Source organism: Pongo pygmaeus, chromosome 7, assembly GCF_028885625.2.
Source record: "Pongo pygmaeus isolate AG05252 chromosome 7, NHGRI_mPonPyg2-v2.0_pri, whole genome shotgun sequence".
NCBI classification, from domain to species: Eukaryota; Metazoa; Chordata; class Mammalia; order Primates; family Hominidae; genus Pongo; species Pongo pygmaeus.
This window is the reverse complement of record NC_072380.2, coordinates 1,913,733-1,933,828: the sequence shown is the minus strand read 5'-3', so window position 1 is coordinate 1,933,828 and position 20,096 is coordinate 1,913,733. Positions and strand designations below refer to the sequence as shown.

General features: G+C 46.6%; 1 protein-coding gene across 1 annotated transcript in view; it reads right to left on the bottom strand.

The window, feature by feature from the left end:
* Nucleotides 1–11,014: 11,014 nt before the first annotated feature.
* The window catches only part of MYOM2 (myomesin 2), a 100,607-nt gene continuing 91,525 nt past the window's right edge, over nt 11,015–20,096 (bottom strand). The window contains exons 33-37 of the mRNA XM_054498927.2: nt 15,599–15,762; nt 15,311–15,347; nt 14,096–14,118; nt 13,032–13,087; nt 11,015–11,804 (exon numbers count right to left, since the gene is read on the bottom strand). Coding sequence (XP_054354902.1) covers nt 11,487–11,804; nt 13,032–13,087; nt 14,096–14,118; nt 15,311–15,347; nt 15,599–15,762 — 598 coding nt within the window. The 3' untranslated portion in view covers nt 11,015–11,486. The remainder of the gene's footprint in view (nt 11,805–13,031; nt 13,088–14,095; nt 14,119–15,310; nt 15,348–15,598; nt 15,763–20,096) is intronic.

Below are 20,096 nucleotides of genomic sequence, written 5' to 3'. Positions count from 1 at the left end.
TGGGCCTGATTTCTGCCGGTTGCAGGTGAGTCCTGCAATATCAGGATTTACCTGCTCAAATACCACCACTTCTTAGTTTCTCACTGAGTGGGGGCTCCAAGACCAGCCATCCTCATTAGTATGGTGACCTGTTGCTTTAAACGTTGTTAATGATTTGACTAGGATATGGGAATGAAGAGGAAACAGACAAATGGTGAGGGCTGCTGTTACAGTCGTGTGTCTGAACTGATGGTGCAGCCTCTGTTACCACTGAACCAAGAGAAGATCTCTAATGGACTTGAGAGTTCTGCAAACTGATTTGGACAAGGAGCCATGAGTGGTCAGTGCAGAAGACCAAGGGCATGGGGTGTGTTTATTCCCAGACACCTACCTGATGGGCACAGCTGCGTTCAGCCCTCAGCACATCTAAAGGTTAGGAGCAGAGACTTTGAATTAGCTAGTCATCAAAATGAGAAAGACAAATTATAATGCCTTAAAATTTTAGATCTGAGAAGTAGCTTAGAAAACCTTTGAACCACGTGATTCTACCTGAAAAACAAAGACCCGAGAACCTTTGGGAGAGGACTCTTGTGGGAAAGAGCAACATACAAGACGAAACCCGAGCCTGTGACCAAGAGGTGTGACCGGGGGCTGTGACTGGGGAGTGTGACCGAGGGGTGTGGGGGGTTGGGGGCCACAGCGGGGGAAAGCAGAGTTCCCTTGGGCACATGAATGGAGCTCAATTTGAGAACTGCTGACCCAACTTTTACAGAGAAGAAAACTGAGGCACAGAAAAAGAAAAGCAATTTGTCCAAGGGTGTGGTATTTGTCTGTTTTCATACTGCTATGAGGACTGCCTGAGACTGGGTAATTTATAAAGGAAAATGGTTGAATTGCCTCACAGTTCATCATGGCTGGGGAGGCCTCAGGACACTTACAATCATGGCAGAAGGCAAAGGGGAAGCAAGGTGCCTTCTTCACAAGGCAGCAGGAAGGAGAAGTGCTGAGTGAAGGGGGAAGAGCCCCTTGTAAAATCATCAGATCTCATGAGAACTCACTATCAGGAGAACAGCATGGGGGAAACCAACCCCATGATTCAATCACCTCCACCTGGTCCCTCCCTTGACACGTGGGGACTATGGGGATTCTGGGGATGACAATTCAAGATGAGATTTGGGTGGGGACACAAAGCTGAACCCTATCAGGTGCACAGCCAAGCCTCCAACAAAGCCAGGACCAAAGCTGGATTCTGTGTTCTTCCTGGTGCAGTCTGGGTTCATTGCTTTTTGACAGCAATATATTAAAAGAAATTATGTTTGTGTTACTGGGAAGTAGACTCACATCTTACTAACATAAAAGCAGGTATGAATGAATGTGAATGATGAACCAGACTGGAAGCAAAGAATTAAAGCAGCACGGAGGCAGTGAGGGGCTGGGTGTTTCTTTTGGTGTCATAAAGTTCAATCAGTTTGGGATCGTGTATTTTAATTTTCATTCTAATGTACCTTTTAAATATTCCCTTTTATTATTCCCCTTCAATACACCTTTTAAATATGACCCCTTTAAGAAATATGGTCATGATCCTACAGGTAAAATGATGTCTAAATAAGATATTCATCTATTTTTAAGCCAGTGAAAAATGAGACTATTATATGCAATCTTTCCCTCCATTCATTATTTAACTGCAGCTCAAAAAGGCAATTAAAAAAATAAAGATCATAAGTGTTGACCATGTTTAGCCTCTACAAAACAAAGGATAAGAGAAGTTTCTAATGGCTCCCAACCACTGCTTTTTCCCAAACATGAGAAAGTCTTTATGAAAATTGAGAGGCAGAACCACCATGGAGAAAATGCCCAAGGACAGATCAGGACACCGGGGTGAACACAGCTCCCTGAAGACCCAGAAACTCCTGACTCAGGTCCTGCCTCACCCTGTGATAGCTTTGCAGTATCATATGCTTAATGTGAAATATTTCAATGCTGTAATTTACTGCTTTGAAAAATGAGTGAGCCCGCTCCCTTTGACATGCCTCTTTGAAACATGGAATATTTAAAATTCATACCCAAACTTAATGTATAGATAGATCACGCATTTTTATGACTTTACTGATGTAATAAGAGCCTTGTAATATCTCAAAAGATATGTTTTATCCCTCCTAATGTGTATCATGTGCAGATTAAGAATCTATATTATTGCCTTCAAAATGACCTGCTATTTCCTGGAAACTGTAATTTGCTGGACCTGTCCTTGTCACTGGGGTAAGTATAATGCCTTTAATAATCTTCCACTCACTAAGTGATGTGTTTGCATCAAAAAGACGGATCTGGCTTGGCGGCGGGGCAGGCGCTCCGTGTCTGTTCTCCCAGTGACATCTAGAGGCTTCACAGAGCCTGGAGCAGAGTGCAGCAGGTTAGAGGACTTTTCTCCAGGTTCACTGAATTTAGTCATAAGAATGTTTTAAAGGCTGAGAATGAGAGCATTTCAGGGCATGATTGCCCTATAGCATGACTCCCAAGGGGGGCAGACAGAAACCGGGTGAGAGGCAGCATCCACAGGAAAGGGTCTGGCCGAATCCTATGAAGACACAGAGAAGCCACTGAGAGCTTTCCCATAAACTACCACCCTCAGTTGAGCTCAAAACTCCAAGCCACTGCGAACCAGCCTCGGGAAGGCTTTTATACAGAGTTCCTTTTCTAACAAGGTAGGCATCAAAGGTGATCTAAGGGAAGCAAGTGTGTTTTAAAAAACACCCTCATGCCTGTAATCCCAGCACTTTGGGAGCTGTAGGCAGGTGGATCACCTGAGGTCAGGAGTTCAAGACCAGCCTGGCCAACGTGGTGAAACCCCATCTCTACTAAAAATGCAAAAAATTAGCCAGGTGTGGGGGCGGGCCCCTGTAATCCCAGCTACTTGGGAAGCTGAGGCAGAAGAATCGCTTGAACCCAGGAGGCAGAGGTTGCAGTGAGCCGAGATCATGCACTCCAGCCTAGGCGACAGAGTGAGACTGTCAAAAAAAAGAAAAAACAACAAAACAACAACAACAACAACAAAAAACCCACCCCAGGTGGCCCATGCTTTCAGCCCGAGAGTCTCAGAAGAAAGCGCAGAGGCCTGTGTGACTGGCCAACATCCAGCCCACCTGCCCCAGGCCACACTGTGCTTGAGAGAGAGAGCCGGAGCGGCCGGCAGGGGCATCTCAGCACCAGGGGCATCAGCTGCAGTTGACTCGACAGACTGCACACTGCCAGCCGAGGGCTCCACATTGAGTCACCTCCTGTGTGCTGTGGTGCGCATGTGCCCCTGATAGACAAAGGTAAACCTGGGTGTTGGTGATTTACTTTATATGGGAATCACAAATGCCATCTATAGTTTTATCTAGACATATGTGATGGAGATACATACTTTGACCAGTTGTGTTAATTATTGCCAGCAATGTATGCAAAAGTCAACTTTCTACTCCTAGGGGGACAAAACAATTTTGAAAGCAATGAGGAACAAGCCCAACTTTCCAACAGCCTCATTTTAAAAAGTGAATGTGGAGAGGAGGCCTAAAGACAGAACAGATATATCCCTCAACATCTATAAGACCACATACAAGTGGGACAGGAGGAGAGACCCGCACTCCACATAAAAACTTCCATGAAGATAAACGGTAAACAGCGAAACAGGAGAGGGAGCCCAGAAACACACCCGTGCACGTATGGTTGACGGTGTTTGACAAAGGTGCTGAAAACACACAATGGAGAAAGGACAGTGTCCTCAATCAACGGTGTTGGGGAAACTGGATCTCCACAGGCAGAGGGTGAAATTGTCCGTTCTCAGACACCATATTCAAAAATCAACTCAAAATAGATTAAAGACTTCAACGTAAGACCTGAAACTTACATTTCAGGTACAGCTTATGTGAAGCTCTAAAAAGAAAACAGGGGAAAGCTCCATGACACTGGTCCAGGCAAAGATGTTTTTGGATATGACCCCAAAAGCACAGGAAACAAAAGCAAACATAAACAAATGAGATTACATCAAACGGAAAAGCTTCTGCACAGCAAAGGAAACAACAGAACAAAGAGGCTGAGGTGGGTGGATCACCTGAGATCAGGAGTTAAAGACCAGCCTGGCCAATATGGTGAAACCCCGTCTCTGCTAAAAATACAAAATTTAGCTGAGCATGGTGGCAGGTGCCTGTAGTCCCAGCTACTTGGGAGGCTGAGACAGAAGAATCACTTGAACCTGGGAGGTGGAGGTTGCAGTGAGACATCATAGTGCCACTGCACTCCAGCCTGGGTGACAGAGTGAGACTCTATCTCAAAAAAAAGGAAAAAATATTATCCAAAAATACATAAGGAACTCAAACACCTCAATAACAATAAAAGAAATAACTCAATTAAAAACTGGGGCAAAGGCTCAGAACAGACATATCTCAAAAGAAGATATCAGAATGGCCAATCTGAAAAAATGCTCAACATCACTAATCATCAGGGAAATGCAAATTAAAACCATAATGCACTGTCACACACACCTGTTCAGACGCTGTTGTCGAAAAGAGATGCCACGTGTTGGTGAGGGTGTGCAAAAGAGGAACCCCTTGTGCTTTGTTAGCAGGGATGTAAATTAATACAGCCATCCTGAGGAGCAGTGTGGAAATTCCTCAAAACACTACAAATAGGATTACCATACAACCCAGCAACCCCACCTCTGGCTATGTACCCAAAGGAAATAAAATGACTGACTGGAAAAGAACCTGCACCCCCGTGTTCATGGAGTGCTGTTCACAGTACCCAAGATAGAAAAATCAACCTCAGTGTCTATCAAGGGATGAAAGGATAATGGAAATGTAGAAATGGAATACCAAAGTGAGCCTTAAAAAAGAAGGAACTCCTGTCCTTTGCGGCAACATGGATAAGCCTGGAAGACATTCTGCTAAGTGAAATAAGTCAGGCTGAGAAAGACAAATACCACATCTTCTCATTCATATGTGGAATCTAAAAAAAGTCAGACTCATACAAGTAGAGGGTATAATGGTGGTTAAATGGTGGTTACTAGAGGCTGGAGTGAGGGCTGGATGGAGAAAGGAGAGATGACGGTCACAGGGTACAAAGTTTCAGTAGGACAGGAGGGCTAAACTTACAGATTGATCTCACAGAGTGGTCAGTATAAGAGATAATAATGCATTGTGTATTTCAAAATTGCTGAAAGAGCAGAATTTCAGTGTTTTCACCACAAAAAAATGGTCAGTATGTGAGGTGATGGATGTGTGAATTAGCCTGATTTAGTCATTCCACATTGTAAACATATAGCAAAACTTCACAGTTCACCCTATAAATATATACTAGTTATTATTTGTCAATTAAAAATAAAATATTAAAAAATAATCATGTAGACAAACACGCACAAAGAGGAATGGTAAAGAATGGCCTAAAATTGGGAGGCTGAGGTGGATGGATCACTTGAAGTCAGGAGTTCGAGACCAGCCTGGCCAGCATGGTGAAACCCTGTCTCTACTAAAAATACAAAAATTAGCCGGGCATGGTGGTAGATGCCTGTAATCCCAGACACTTGGCAGGCTGAGGCAGGAGTATCGCTTGAACCCGGGAGACAGAGGTTGCAGTGAGCTGAGATTATACTACTGCACTCCTGCCTGGGTGACAAAGTAAGAATTTGTCTTAAAAAAAAAAAAAGAAAAAAAAAGTTCTGTTCCTTTGTTGAATGTTGAATGTCATCATTACTGTAAGTGTACTTTTATGAAATTTAATTTCTAAATCTGCTTATGGTTTTTAATTTTCTAAGTCCTTAAAGTTCCCATGATGACTCCTACTGTACTCCTGGGTTAAAGGTTTTGTGGGAAAAAAAAAAAAAAAATGCAAGCTTGGCCAGGCACAGTGGCTCACATCTGTAATCCCAGCACTTTGGGAGGCCGAGATGAGCAGATCATTTGAGGTCAGGAGTTCGAGACCAGCCTGGCCAGCACGGCAAAACCCCGTCTCTACTAAAAACATGAAAATCAGCTAGGCACGGTGGTGCTACCTGGGAGGCTGAGGCAGGAAAATGGCTTGAACCCAGGAGGCACAGATTGCAGTGAGCCCAGATCAATCATGCCATTGCACTCCAGCCTGGGCGACAGAGTGAGACACCATCTCACACACACACACACACACACACACACAAAGAAACAAAGAAAGAAAAAAGAAAAAAAAATTCACACTCTGCCATCAGCCACATATTTGTCACCCATGGAGTGAGGCTGGCGTGGTCCATACAAGCCCTGTCCATGGTGCATGTTTTCACTCTCAGCCATCGAAACACATACAGAATGATCCTCCTTTTCCGAAAATGTAAGTGCAGTTGTGATACAGCATAAGGAATAGGTCTTGGCTTAATGTTTGTACAGTAAAGAAACCTTGTGTGAATCCTTTAGAAAGTAGCCAATTTTAAAATAAATGGTATAAATGCCTCTTCGTTTATCTGCGGTACATCTCCCTGTTCCATATCCATCTAACATAAAGTGAGGTCTACTTAATCTTACAAAATAAATGGTGCCTCTGTTCCTGGGTCTCTCTCTCTCGGCACAAAGCAGCACTTCCTTCAACATGTCCTTCTGAGGCTTGAAAAACAACGTGGTTCCCAGTAAGGGATCTTGGGGTCATTTTCTAACCTTGCACAATTTCATTCTGGCCTGAGAAGGTCGAGTTGAAACAAATTAATTGGCTTCAAAATTATTCCTTAAAAATGGGATATGATCACTTCTCTGCCTTTGACTAAAATCAAGCATAAAAATTAGTCCATGAGCAGTCTTACTTTTATAAAATGCAAAATCCTTCTATTTCTCACATGAGCTGAACACACTAGCACATTCTCCAGGTAATAAGCAGGAATGAGTTAGTCTGCAAAAAATGTTTGTCTCACTCGTTAGCCCTCGCCTCCACTTTGGAAGCCAATGACTCCTAACATTGTTAGTTTGATGAACTATTGTTTTTTTTCATGCTGAGTCAAATTTCCACCATTTACACTCCCACAGACACAACCTTTACTCTCTTGGGCTCAGCATCTCCCAGGAAGATAACTTCTTCAGCTGGGCGCCAGCAATTTTTATCTAACAATTCTCAAGAGGTGGCCACAGAAGCTGTTGAACTGATAGACATTTTTCACAGATATTTGATTTATTTAAAAAGCCTCACTTCCACCCCCATGCCCCATATTTCATAATCCTGTGAATGCCGAACTCGTTCTTTCTGTAACTGAGCTCTCAGCATACACGTGCAGTCACACACCCGGGATGTGCAGTCACACCCCCAGACACAAAGTCACACCCCCAGGACGCACAGCACCGATGGAGTCAGGAGAGCCCTCAGCAGGCCCCCAAAGGAGAACTGCTCCGTGGAACAGCTGGCCTGCGCTCTCCAAAATTACCCGCATCACTAATGACAAAGAAGGGTCTTCCAGAGAAGTAAAGCTGTGGCAACTACCCACCCAACACGTGAGCCCAAACTGCATCCTGGACTCCAGCTGGGGAACCCCTCCAGGGACATTATCGGGATGACTGGCAAGGTTAGCATATGGACTGCAGATCACGCCGCTGTGTGACGGTCGGGTCCCTCAACTTTAAGAGCTGTGCTGTGGAAACACAAGGGAACACTCTGCTCCTTGTTCTCGGGAAACAACCAAAGCACTAAGGGACAGAGAAGTGCGATGCCGACAACGTATGAAATGTATTTCCAAATGGCTCTAGGAAAATTTAATTTTTTCACAGAATCAATACCTCGGCAAATGACTGTGTACCCTCCCGGTGTCTTCCCGTTCCTTGCTTTGTGTCATCCTCACAGCTGTCAAATGAAACGACTCAGGCGACGAGCTCCGACCACCGCCCGCCCCATGCTGGGCGTTCGCTGCCTCCACTGCCACACGCACAGATTCTTAAAAAGCGATGAAAGGGCGGAACACTTCCTCCGAGAGAGGTAAGCCCGTTACTTCCAGGGAGAGGCAGTGGGCGACCTAGATGTCTTCCCAGGTGCTCAGTTCTCTGCATTCTGCCCTGAGGGAGCCAGGGGTGATCCAACTGGCATCACATATCTTGAGACATTCATTTGCATAAACACAGCGGCACCCGGATCTCGGCTTCTAATCCTGCCCTGCAGTAAAAGGAACCAGGGTCCTTGGAGAAATGGGTCTAGGACTGGGGCAGGGAACACACAGATGAGCCTGGGTGTCCTGCAGCGCCAGAAAATCAGGCTGTGCCCAAAGAGGCAGCTGTGAACAGACACAGGAGGCCGGCAGAAAGGGCTCCCTGTGGCCAACACTGGAAAAACCTGAGCAAGAAAGTAGGCCGGGCGCGGTGGCTCACGCCTGTAATCCCAGCACTTTGGGAGGCCGAGGCAGGTGGATCACCTGAGGTCAGGAGTTAAAGAACAGCCTGGCCAACATGGTGAAACCCCGTCTCTACTAAATACACAAAAATTAGCTGGGCATGGTGGCAGGTGCCTGTAATCCCAGGTACTGAGGAGCCTGAGGCAGGAAAATTGCTTGAACCTGGGAGGCAGAGGTTGCAGTAAGCCGAGATTGCGCCACTGCACTTCAGCCTCAGCAACAAAGGGAGACTCTGTCTCAAATAAAAAAAAAAGAAAGAAAGAAAGAAAATGCACGGCGGAACGTGGGTCACATCCCAGAGATGAAATAGAGCACGAGAGTCCATGCAGATGTCAGTAAATGATGGGATAAATAAATAAATAGGGAGAGGAGACAATCCTTCTTGCAGAAGAATTACAAATAGCAGAGGTAGATGCTCCTGCTCCGAGAGGTGAACGTGATTCCACGCTCTTGCTTCTTTGAGGGTGGCCTGGGCTGAGACAGGCTCCCAAGGAACAGAAGGAGAAGAGGAAAAAGCAGGCATTTCATGGGAGACAGCAGGCAGACATCACCTGAGCAAGTGATGAAGGTTAGCCGATGTCGGGCACCCCACGTGACTCCTCTTCCCAAAAGCACACACCCCCAATCTCATCGCAGGAAGATCGTCTTCCCTGGACTGCGGACCTGGATTGGGGAACATCCTACAAGATAACCAGCAAGACTCTTCAAAGCCACTCAGGTCATGAAAGGCAAGGACAGACAGAAACTGTCGCAGGCTGGAGGGGCTGGGAGACGTGAACAGCAAATGCATCTGGTGTCCTCGATGGGTCCTGGGACACAGAGAGGGCACTGGGGGAAACCCAGCAAGGTCTGAAGTCCACCTGGAGGTGAGGCCATCGTCTCGCCCCACAGCAACACGAGAGGTGAACACACAGTCTTGTGTGGAGTCCACTGGGGCTCTCTGCGCTGTTGTAAAGACACTTTGCTGCATGTCTAAGACTATTTCATTATTTAAAAAAAAAAAAACTTCTTTTAAAAAATTATAACTCAAAACCAGGGAGGCAGTAAAATGCTCAGCGGTTGAAGGGAAGATTTTTAGGGCAGAGAAAAGACTGTGCATGATGCAACAATAGTGGACCTGAGTCCTGATCACCTGACCAAACCCACAGAGCCAACAGCACCAGGAGTGAGCCCAGGGTAAACTCCAGCCCCTGGCAATGGTGACACATCAGTGTGTGTGCAGTGATTGTAACAAGCGCCAGAAGCGAGCCCAGGGTAAACTCCAGCCTGTGGCGATGGTGACATGTCAGTGTGGGTGCAGTGGTTGTAACAAGCGCCGGGGGTGAGCCCAGGGTAAACTCCAGCCTGCGGCAATGGTGACGTGTCAGTGTGGGTGCAGCGGTTGTAACAAGCACCGGGGGTGAGCCCAGGGTAAACTGTGGCCCCTGGCGATGGTGGCACTTCAGTGTGGGTGCAGCAGTTGTAACAAGCACCAAGAGCAAGCCCAGGATAAACTGGCTTGCAGCGACGGTGACGTGTCAGTGTGGGTGCAGCGGTTGTAACAAGCCCACCCCTCTGGTGGGAGGTGTTGGTAGTGGGGGAAGCTGTGGTGGGGTAGGGGTTGGAGTGGAGATCTCTACCTTCCTTTTAACTTTGCTGTGAACCCAAAACTGCTCAAAAAGGGGGTCTATTAAAAATAGTACATACGGCTTCAAGAAATTCACAACCATTTGAATTCTTTCCCATGAACCACGACTGCTAAACAAAAATGACTGTTTAAACTGGAAAATAAACAAAATCTGTTTAACTAAATCAAGGTCAAATTGAGACTGTCTGTGCCTACCCTTGCCAAGCTTTGGAAAATGCGGCTCCACCACGCAATAAGAACAAACTCCGCTAAAGTTCACCTGCACGACAGACAAGGGAGAAATAATAAAAATAAAATTCTTGCTGATACTCACTTTACTGCCATGGAAACCAGCTCAGCCAGCTTTATGTTATTGAGGACACATTTAATTCTCAGGATTTGTATTATTACCTTAGAAAAATATAACAAAATCTCATAAAATTTGGATTGCCCTTAATGACACAGAAAGGTAAAACATTCTTAATTATCAAAGCTTTTTCTGTTATAAAGCAACAATAAAACCAAAATATTGAAATGGGATTTTTATGCCAGAAGAATTTCAGCCTCTTTCCAAACAAAGGAAGAAAAAGTTCAAAGAGAGGGTATGTTCCTCCTAAGCATGTTTTTTAACTTCACCAAGAGGCCTTGTGTAGGCAGCCAAGTTTTTATTTTTCCTCCATGACTACTACAGTGATCATTCCAAATGAGTGCCTTCTTTCTTTTGAAATCCCTTCCTAATTCATTAGCACACTAAAAAAGAACAGAGCCATCTATGCATTTTGTTTTCCTCTACAGAGACTTTTAGATGCATGGTATTTCTAAGCCTTGCACAAAACGCACACTTCTTAGGACTGGCATGTCTTGGGTGCCGCTGGGGGCCGACAGCCCAGCCTCGTGGGTCGGAGGGGCTTTGGGGGTGTGATTCACCATGCCCTGCTCTCTGGAGTGTGAGTGCGCTGTCTGCACCCCACCAGCCGTGAAAGTGCATGATAACCCATAATTAAACAAGCCAGGAGGGTGAGCAGGTGCAGGTAGGTGTGATTTGGTACAGGAAAACCACAACAAGGTGATTTTTAAAGTTTTATTTGCCTAAAGCAAGAGAAAACAAGCTTAACCAGGTAACACATGCTTCAAAGGCTCCACAGCCAGGATTTCAGAGATGCTAGATCTCGCGGCCCCCAAAGAGAAGCACGGTAGCTTCACACAGACCGCCATATGCTGCACACGTCCGGGTGCCACGCCCATGTGCCCACACCCGTGAAAACGCTAGTGTGTTGTCTGCCAACCCATTCTGTCAGGCATCTGCCATCTACCCTCGTGTAAATACACGTTGTTCAGTCTTGTGGAAAACATTAGCTTTCTCCCTTAGACGGGTATAAAATATTCATCACCAAATGCAAAAATCAAAAGCACAATGTGTGATCAACTATCAGCCCATACAGGACGCCACTGGGACGCCGGCCGCTCCTTTGGAACAAGCACACAGCATTCCTGTCTCTGCCAAGCATATTTTCCCATCTCCAGGCTAGGAAAACGCCTTCACTGGCCTGGCGCTGAGGCAGACGCCGGGATGAGCTTGGGCTTGGCTTGCTGGGGCGGGGCCATGTCTGGGATCTTCTCCCCGTATTTGTACACGCTCACCGTCACGTCAATCTTCTCCCCGCCATACTTGTTCTTGATGTTGATGCTGTACTTGCCCGAGTCCTCGGAGGTCACGCCTTTGATGGTCATGCTGACGTACTTGGCCTGCTCCACCTTCACTGAGAAGTGCTCACTGAGCTGGATGTCCTGGTCGTTCTTGAACCAAACCACTTCGGGGTCAGGGTTTCCAAACACCGTGCAGGTTAGATTCAAGGTCTTTGGAAGGAAGAGGTTGGTGGAGAAGGAAGAGTTAGAAAAAGGAAAGTCGTATCACCCCCTCAGACGGTGCGCTCCAGGTCACACTCAGTTATATTTATTGGTCCTTCAATCATTTGTTCAGCAACAAGGCTTTATGTACATGACAGCCGCTCTAGACAGAACAGCCAGAGGACAGCAGCGAACAGGTTCACCACTTCACAGGGGAGCTCATAAAAAAATCAGTGAGCATGTGTCCTATTCTTAGCTTTTATCCATAGCCCAAGTCAGCTAAAGAATTCGAAAGTAATTTAATTAAGCTCTATGTTTTATAGCAGATATATCCAGTCCGCTCCCAAATTTCCTTTCTATTTAGACTTATGGATCCCTCTTACCAGTTCCTCTGGCAAACCCAATGAATATATTGTTTTATAACCGGTAAATTGGAGGCAAAAAAAATGCATTCTTGAAGCTTAGTTAAAACATGCCTAGGATAAAGTAAAACGATTGCTAATTTCTCAATTACATCCTTAAGATGAGATCTCAAGAGCTCTCTAGGCTTCCTTTAGCTACTAAAGAAGAGGTCTATAAATTTTTGTCTTTTGGCCTAATAAAATTCTCTGAAGTATCTCTGTCCCTGTGACATTGAGTTAGACCCACTGAAGCAACCAGAGAAGTATCAATTAGATATCAATAATTCTCCTGACAGGCAACAAATTAAACTCCAATAAGTGGCTTCTACGATGTGTTCCACAATGACCTTGAGAATAGGAACAGAGATTTTTTTTCCTTCGTGTTGTAAAAGCTGTGCTGTTTCACACTGGAAGCGGGGGCTTGCACCTTCACACAGGCAGGCGGGTCATGGCGGGTGTGGCCACCTCATCCTGCAGTTGCTCCTCTGGGTGAATGGCCACAGGGGCAGGTGGCACTAGACCCTGGCAGACCCTGAGGGCCTAGAAACACCCACAGCCACAGCGCCTGCCTTGAGGTGCCTGAGTGGCACAATGTGTTCCTGTGAACACAGGTTTGTGGATTCGGAATGTTATGTGATTCCTTCCTTTGAGAATACAGGGGTTATTCCAAGCCATCCAGGAGAGGCAGGAAAGTTGGGGGACTCTGGGTTCCCTGCAGGCTGAGTGAGGACACAGAAGCCCCTTACTGGGTTCCCTCTGCTCCGCCCCAAGTGGAAGGGTTGCGTCCATCGCACCGTGCTGACACCCCCACCCCGGCCGAGTTTAGAATCCTCACCTTCCCCTCCATGATGGTCACCACGTCAGGCAAGCCGCCAATCAACCTGCCCCGATCTGCAACAGGAAAGCACCTCGGTTAGGAAAACATCTGCGGGACGTTCCCGCGGAGCAGGGGCCATGTAAGCAGCAGTGGGTACCAAGGTGAACGTGGGGAGGAGCTTATGCTCAGGAGAGAGCGAGCACCAAAGAAAACGATGTATATGTTTACAGTTGAGGGATAAACCAAAGCCAAGGGAAGGTAGATGAGGAGAAAATAGACTCTGTGAAAGGGTCGGGGGTGAAACACTCCAGAGGAAATGTGAGATGGGGGCTGGGCTTGAAGGGTGAAGAATTCACCAAGCACAGATTCACCAAGGACAGAAGGCCTGGAGAGCCGCGTGTGTCCGTGAGTTGGGCAGAAAGTGACGGGGTCCTGGCCAGGTGCAGTGGCTCACGCCTGTAATCCCAACACTTTGGGAGGCCGAGGCAGGCAGGTCATCTGAGGTCAGGAGTTAGAGACCAGCCTGGCCAACATGGTGAAACCCTGTCTCTACTAAAAATACAAAAATTAGCCGGGCATGATGGTGGGTTCCTGTAATCCCAGCTACTCAGGAAGTTGAGGCAGGAGAATCGCTTGAACCCAGGAGGCAGAGGTTGCAGTGGGCCGAGATCATGCCATTGCACTCTAGCCTGGGTGACAGAGCAAGACTCTGTCAAAAAAAAAAAAAAAAGAATAAAGGAAGAAAGGGAGGGAGGGAGGGGAGGGGAGGCGAGGGACAAAGGGAGGGAAAGAAACTGAACAGGCCCTGGGTGTCTGGGCTGCAGGTTCTGCAAGGGAGGATGGAGGACAGGAGGGAGGGAGGGTGTCTGAGAGGTGACGGGGCTAAGGCCGAAAGCAGTGCAGGGACCAGTGGTGCAGGACATGGGGCTGCAGGACACGGTGCGGTGTTGGTGGCGTTGTTACTTCAGGGTGGGGGATTGCTAGTTATTATTTAATACACAAAGTTGGTACTCCAAAATATGGACCCTTTTGCCCCACCCAAAATAATTCACCATCCTGGTTACAATCTAACAAGTACTTACTCTTCTCTGCAAAAGCAGCAGCTCTAAAAGTTAAAGGAGGCAGAAAGGAGAGAATGAAAAGAGAGTATGAGAAAGTGCTTCCAACAAAATGCACAGCTGAGAGGCTCACTAGTGATGAGAGCAAAAGAAGAAGGAAATACGTTTGCATTCTCTTAGAAGAACATGTTCAGGTCACAGGATCCCAGGATGGATATCATCGATTTTTCCTGATGTTTCCCACTGCCCATTTGAGGTGGAAAATGCCCTATTATCCAGATGCTAAAACCCACAGAAAAGTTTAGCATTCCAGCTCACAGGTTGAAGAGATTTTTTTTTTCCACAAATTCACTAGATTGCACTGGAGACTTGAGATATTTTCGGAATTTGTCAGTTTCGCATCTATCTTGCTCGTCCCTGCACCCAGTCAACAAATCTTTATTAAATAAGCTAGCATGGGCCAAGGACTGTGGTCAGCTTCGGATATGCGAAAACTCGATGGTGCATTTGAAAACCCCAAATTTTCCTTAAAAAGTTGCTCTGTGTGATGTGCTGCTCTGATGATAATTGACAGAGCAGCAGCATCGCCATCTTTGACTAGCATCGCCATTTTAAGTTTTCCTTGATTAGAAACCGCCTAAGTCCAGCCCAAAAACATCAGCTTAAGGGCTAAGGTCAGCATGATCATAAACCACAAATGACACCTCCAACCAGAAACATACCAACCCTGGGATAACCTACCCTCCAATCAAAAACATTCCAACCCTGAGATAAGCTCCCCTCCAACCAGAGGCATTCCAACCTCACAATAAAACTCTCCTCCACACAGAAACATTCCCAGCCTGAGCCAGAACCCTTAAATACCCTTAGTCTGTAAGAGAAAGTGCTCCTGACCGAAATCGGCCAGAAGCCCCACTCAGGTTTATTCTCCAAAATAAACCTGTCTTTGACTGTTAATCTGCTTTGCGTGTTTCTTTCCTCTTTCTTCAACTCTCACAATAATGATTTCTGAAATTCATCCAGGGTTCCGATGACTCTGGACAGTCCGTTTATAAATGCATTTCTGGTTTAGGAGAATGCCCATCCCTCCACATACTGCACTGCTTAAACTTCTGTCCCAGGAATGGCTCTTTCTTTGGGTCACGCAGGCTTCCATACAGATTCCCACATGCAGCCAAAACGACTGGGACCCAACTGCCCCCAGGATGATACCATAGTAACTAAATACACAAATCTTACTTGAGTTGCTGGAATTCTGCAAATGCTTCATCAAAAGCTGTAAGGAAATAGTTCATACGTTACTAATCATTTCAGTGTTCGGATTTTATTTATTCACTCAAATATTCTACCACTGAATCTGGTTCATGAAAACTGATATATTAAAAAAATGAATAAACTTATGTTTTCATTTTCTCTAAATGAAAATCATAAATTCATAGTCTCCTGTATTCATATTGTATTCCCTCCCTTCAGCATCTAAATGGATTTTTAAGTAGGAAATTATTAAACGCTAAAGAATTCTCTTACCTTGTCCGGACAGGTCGAGGGAGCGTTGATGGTTATCTTTGCCATCAAAAATCTCAAAAGTGTATTTTCCTTTATCCTTCTCCGTCGGCTCACATATCTGCAGCCAGGCCATCTCTTCACTCCCCCCGATTCTCATACGCTCACTGGATGAGATCTTAGCATCTCTTTAAAATAGCAACAGGAACGTATCTGAGTTAACAGTCTCCATGTCACACACACAATGTCTACAGGGCAATGTCCCTTTGCTGTGACAGCCTTCTCTAACTTGCTGATGCCAATGTCACAATAGATTATTCTGGCTGTTATGAATGTATTGACACATCAGTAACCCAGATCTGAAAACTTTCTAAAATTAAATGATACTTAATTTTTAAAGGTATATTATTTAATATATACTTGTCACAACATAATGGACTTAACATTACTCTATATAGTATGGTAGTTCCTCAAAAAATTAAAGCTAGAACTACTACATGATCCAGCAATCGCACTTGTGTAGATACCCCGAAGAATTGAACACGGGGTCTTGGAGAGAGATTGTCACACCCACATCCTTCGTAGCATCGTTCATGACTGCTCCGGTGGGGAAGCAGCCCAAACGTCCATTGGTGATGAACGGATCAATAGAATGTGGTCTGTAAATACATGAGGGAAATCCCAACAACTGCTGCAATGTGGATGAACTCTGAGGACATTTTGCTGAGTAAAATAAGCCTGTCACGAAGAGACAAATATGTACTCCTATGAAGGGCTTAGGGTAGTCAGATTCACAGAGACAGGAAGTAGAACTGTGGGTACTGGGGCTGGGGGAGGGGAATGGGGAGTGAGGGTTTAATGGGAACAGAGTTTCGGGTGGGAGGACGAAAAGGTCCTGGGTGGTGGTGGCTGCACAATGATGTGAATGTACTTAACACCACTGAACAGTACCCTTAAAGGTGGTTAAAATGCTAACTTTTACATTATGTGTATTATGCTACAATATTTTAAAGTTTAGACAAAAACAAGGTGCTCATACATTCCCGCCTTCTAAGGTTCCCACATCTGCAACATATACGGCCAAACTGTTTACTGCAGACAAAAGTGTATAAGTTATTTCCCAACATTATTTCAGTTTAGAGGGAGCCTGAGAGATCTGTGGAAGTCATAGTCAAGGGCGCAAGAAAACAGGACTGACTCCAGGGCCACACGAGAGCTGGAATGTGGACCTGTTTCTCTCAGGCACCAGCTCCAGAACAGCCGGAGCTCAGGGAAGTGGGCTGGGTGCACAGAGAGCCAGCTGTGCTGCTTGTGGCATCTTTCCTTACCCTTGCCGGCAACCAAGAATGCCTTGAGTTCCTCTGGGAAAAGGAATTCTCCAGCCCTCCTCACCATCATAGTCTTTTTCTCTGTTATTCTTTCCTTCAACAAATACATGTTAAGCCCATAATAAATGCATAGCTCAGGCCGGGTGTGGTGGCTCACACCTGTAACCCCAGCACTTTGGGAGGCGAAGGCAGGAGGAACACATGAGGCCAGGAGTTGGAGACCAGCCTGGACCACAAAGCAGACCCTGTCTCTACAAAAATACAAAAATTAGCCGGGTGTAGTGGCAAGCACCTGTAGTCTCAGCTACTCAGGAGGCTGAGGCAGGAGGACTGCCTGAGCCAGAGCCTGAGGAGGTCAAGGCTGCAGTGAGCTATGATCACACCACTGCACTCCAGCCTGGCCGACAGAGCGAGACCCTGTCTCAAAAAGTATTTATGTAAAAATAAATGCTTGGCTCTGTGTCCTGGTCTCTGGTGGTGGTGCTTGCAGTGTGTGTCGGAATCGAGTCTGTCCAGATAGAAAGTGGGAGTTCTGTGAAGGCACAGCAGGATCCTGGCGCACACCAAGCCGGAGTGACCGAAATGGCTGTTCCCAGGGATGGTTTTGTGGGTTGGCTTCAGCCTGAGACTTGGCCTCTCGGATCCTGGACAGAGAAGGGCGGATCTAACACTGCCCATGTGGGGTTGTTTTAGGAATCCAAGAAGATATGCTCAACATCTATTGAAGCAACTTTGGAACATAATTGATACACATTTGTCTACAATAATCAGGTTGGCCTCCCCTGTTACCGATGTGGGAGCGAGTTCATGCCGCCTTAGAAGGCAGGGCAGTGTGAGCACTTTGTTTCTATCTAAACTTTTAAAAACTGTGTTAGAATGCACATAATGTAAAAGTGACCCCTTTAGCCCTTCACAATATGTTAATTATCTCCCTTTTCCCGTAAGCTGCCCCTCCCCGGAAAGAGGCGGGAGAATCGGACCGGGCAATCCTTCAGGAATCTCTCAGTCCCGCATCTGCAGTTCTGTACGTTGCTGACCCGGGAGCCTCACGAAGGCTGACCCCGCAGCAGAGCCCCAGGCTCTGCCAAGCTGCTCTCAGTCCACAGTCAGCACGGGATGCGTGGGGAGTAGGAGAGGGAAGGAGAAGCGATGAGGCCATGACCCCAGGATCCCAACACTCAGCAGCCAGAGCCGGCCGGGCCAAGAGTGCCATGTTTGCAAGCTGCAGGCTGGCGCTCACATTCGAGGTGACAGGGACTTGCCAGATTCTCCATCCGTGGTGTGGCTGAGGGCAGGTGAACATTAGTGGCCACACCAGCCGTCCTGTGAGCTCACAGCAGGTCGCTATTACTAAAGGGATTGATGGGCCATTCCAGCACTCAGACCTACTCATCCATGTATAAAAGGGAAATTAGACTTTACATGGTGATTCTCAGCTCTGCAGAAAAGAAAAACCTTGCACAGAACATATACCAGGCAGCGGATTAGCCACTCAATCCCAAACCCTGGCGTGCGAGGAGCAGCAAGAAGCCCATCTGTGCAGAGACCTGAAGGCAAAGAGACACTGACACACTGTAGGGACATCACAGCTTGACTAAGAAAGACTTCTTTATCCCCCCGGATGCATTTACAACTGGACACTTTACAGACCAATCAGCAAATCGGAAATTGCAGATCAATGGGGAACTGAGCCCACTGTAATCGTTTATTGACTAAATGTACCCCATCCAAGGAAACAGGGTTCAACAAGGGTGTGGAACTCTTCTGGTGAGAGTCAGAAAAACTTGTTTTGCCAACACTGATGGGCCTTAGTCATCTTGTCACCCTCTCTTGTTGGAACTGATGAGGGTCAAAGTTCAAACAAATGCACATACACACACACACACAACCAGGCACGGCCAACTTGGCTATGTGTGCTTCCTGCACACACACAGACCCATGGGGCAGGATTCCAGCCTAAGCCTCCACACATCAGTAAGGCCCTCAGTCCTGCCAGGCGCCACTCTGCTTCCCTGCCCTGCAAAGCCTGGATACTGCTTGGGGATTTGTGATGAGCTCCCTGCTTGTGAAGAAGGGGATGATTTTCGTCATGCCTGGTGTCTTGCATCCTGCACGAAATGCTGTGTTCGTGCTGACGCTGGTCAGTCTCACCCAGAGGACGCAACAATCACTGCCTCCCTGTGTCAGCTCATCCCCCCGTGTCAGCTCATCCCCCCGTGTCAGCTCATCCCCCCGTGTCAGCTCATCCCCCGGTGTCAGCTCATCCCCCCGTGTCAGCTCATCCCCCCGTGTGAGCTCATCCCCCCGTGTGAGCTCCTCCCCCCGTGTGAGCTCATCCCCCCGTGTGAGCTCCTCCCCCCGTGTGAGCTCCTCCCCCCGTGTGAGCTCATCCCCCTGTGTGAGCTCATCCCCGTGTGTGAGCTCATCCACCTGTGTGAGCTCATCCCCCCGTGTGAGCTCATCCTCCCACACGTCACGTGGGTGTTAGGGAGAAGACAATGTTTTCTTGATCTCCATTAACTCAAATATGTCTTCTTCAAAGAGCTAAATTATGTGTCAAAACTATTGTATCCTAGATGCATAGACGAAGATGTTCAAACCTCTGCTCTGTGTGTGTATATGTGTGTGTGTGTTTGTGTGTGTGTGTGAGAAAGAGAGAGAGACTAGAACTTCTTCCATGGGGTAAAATTGCAAACAGCCCCGAAATCTCACTGTTTAGACTCAGAGCCATGAAGAAAAGCTAGTGGAGTTTCCACCGTATCAGCCACAGCTTTGTCCAACAGGTGAAATTCACTGGGCCACAAAAGTTGCCTTGCAAATGCTTCATGAAGTGGCGGCGTTTTCGCCTTTGCGGCGTTTATGTTCTGCTGCACTATGTCCCATTCCAATGGTGATCCATTCTACTCACAAAATTAGTAGAAATTTGCTTATAGAAAAAAGAAACATAATTTTATTTTGACATAGGTGACAAGGGAAAAAGGTACACCTTCACATGATCATTCATAAAATAGCTGTAAATGTGTCCAACCAGCCTCCTGACTTTGGTGTAATGGGACACACTGGCTGGGGCTGCAGTGAAGACAAGGGCCCCACTGAAAACAATTGCTTCACTGGCCTCATGTTGACGGCCCTAGGCCTTTGGAGTGACTTATCATTCAAGTTTCACTTTTAAAAAGTGACCCTCTACTTCAACG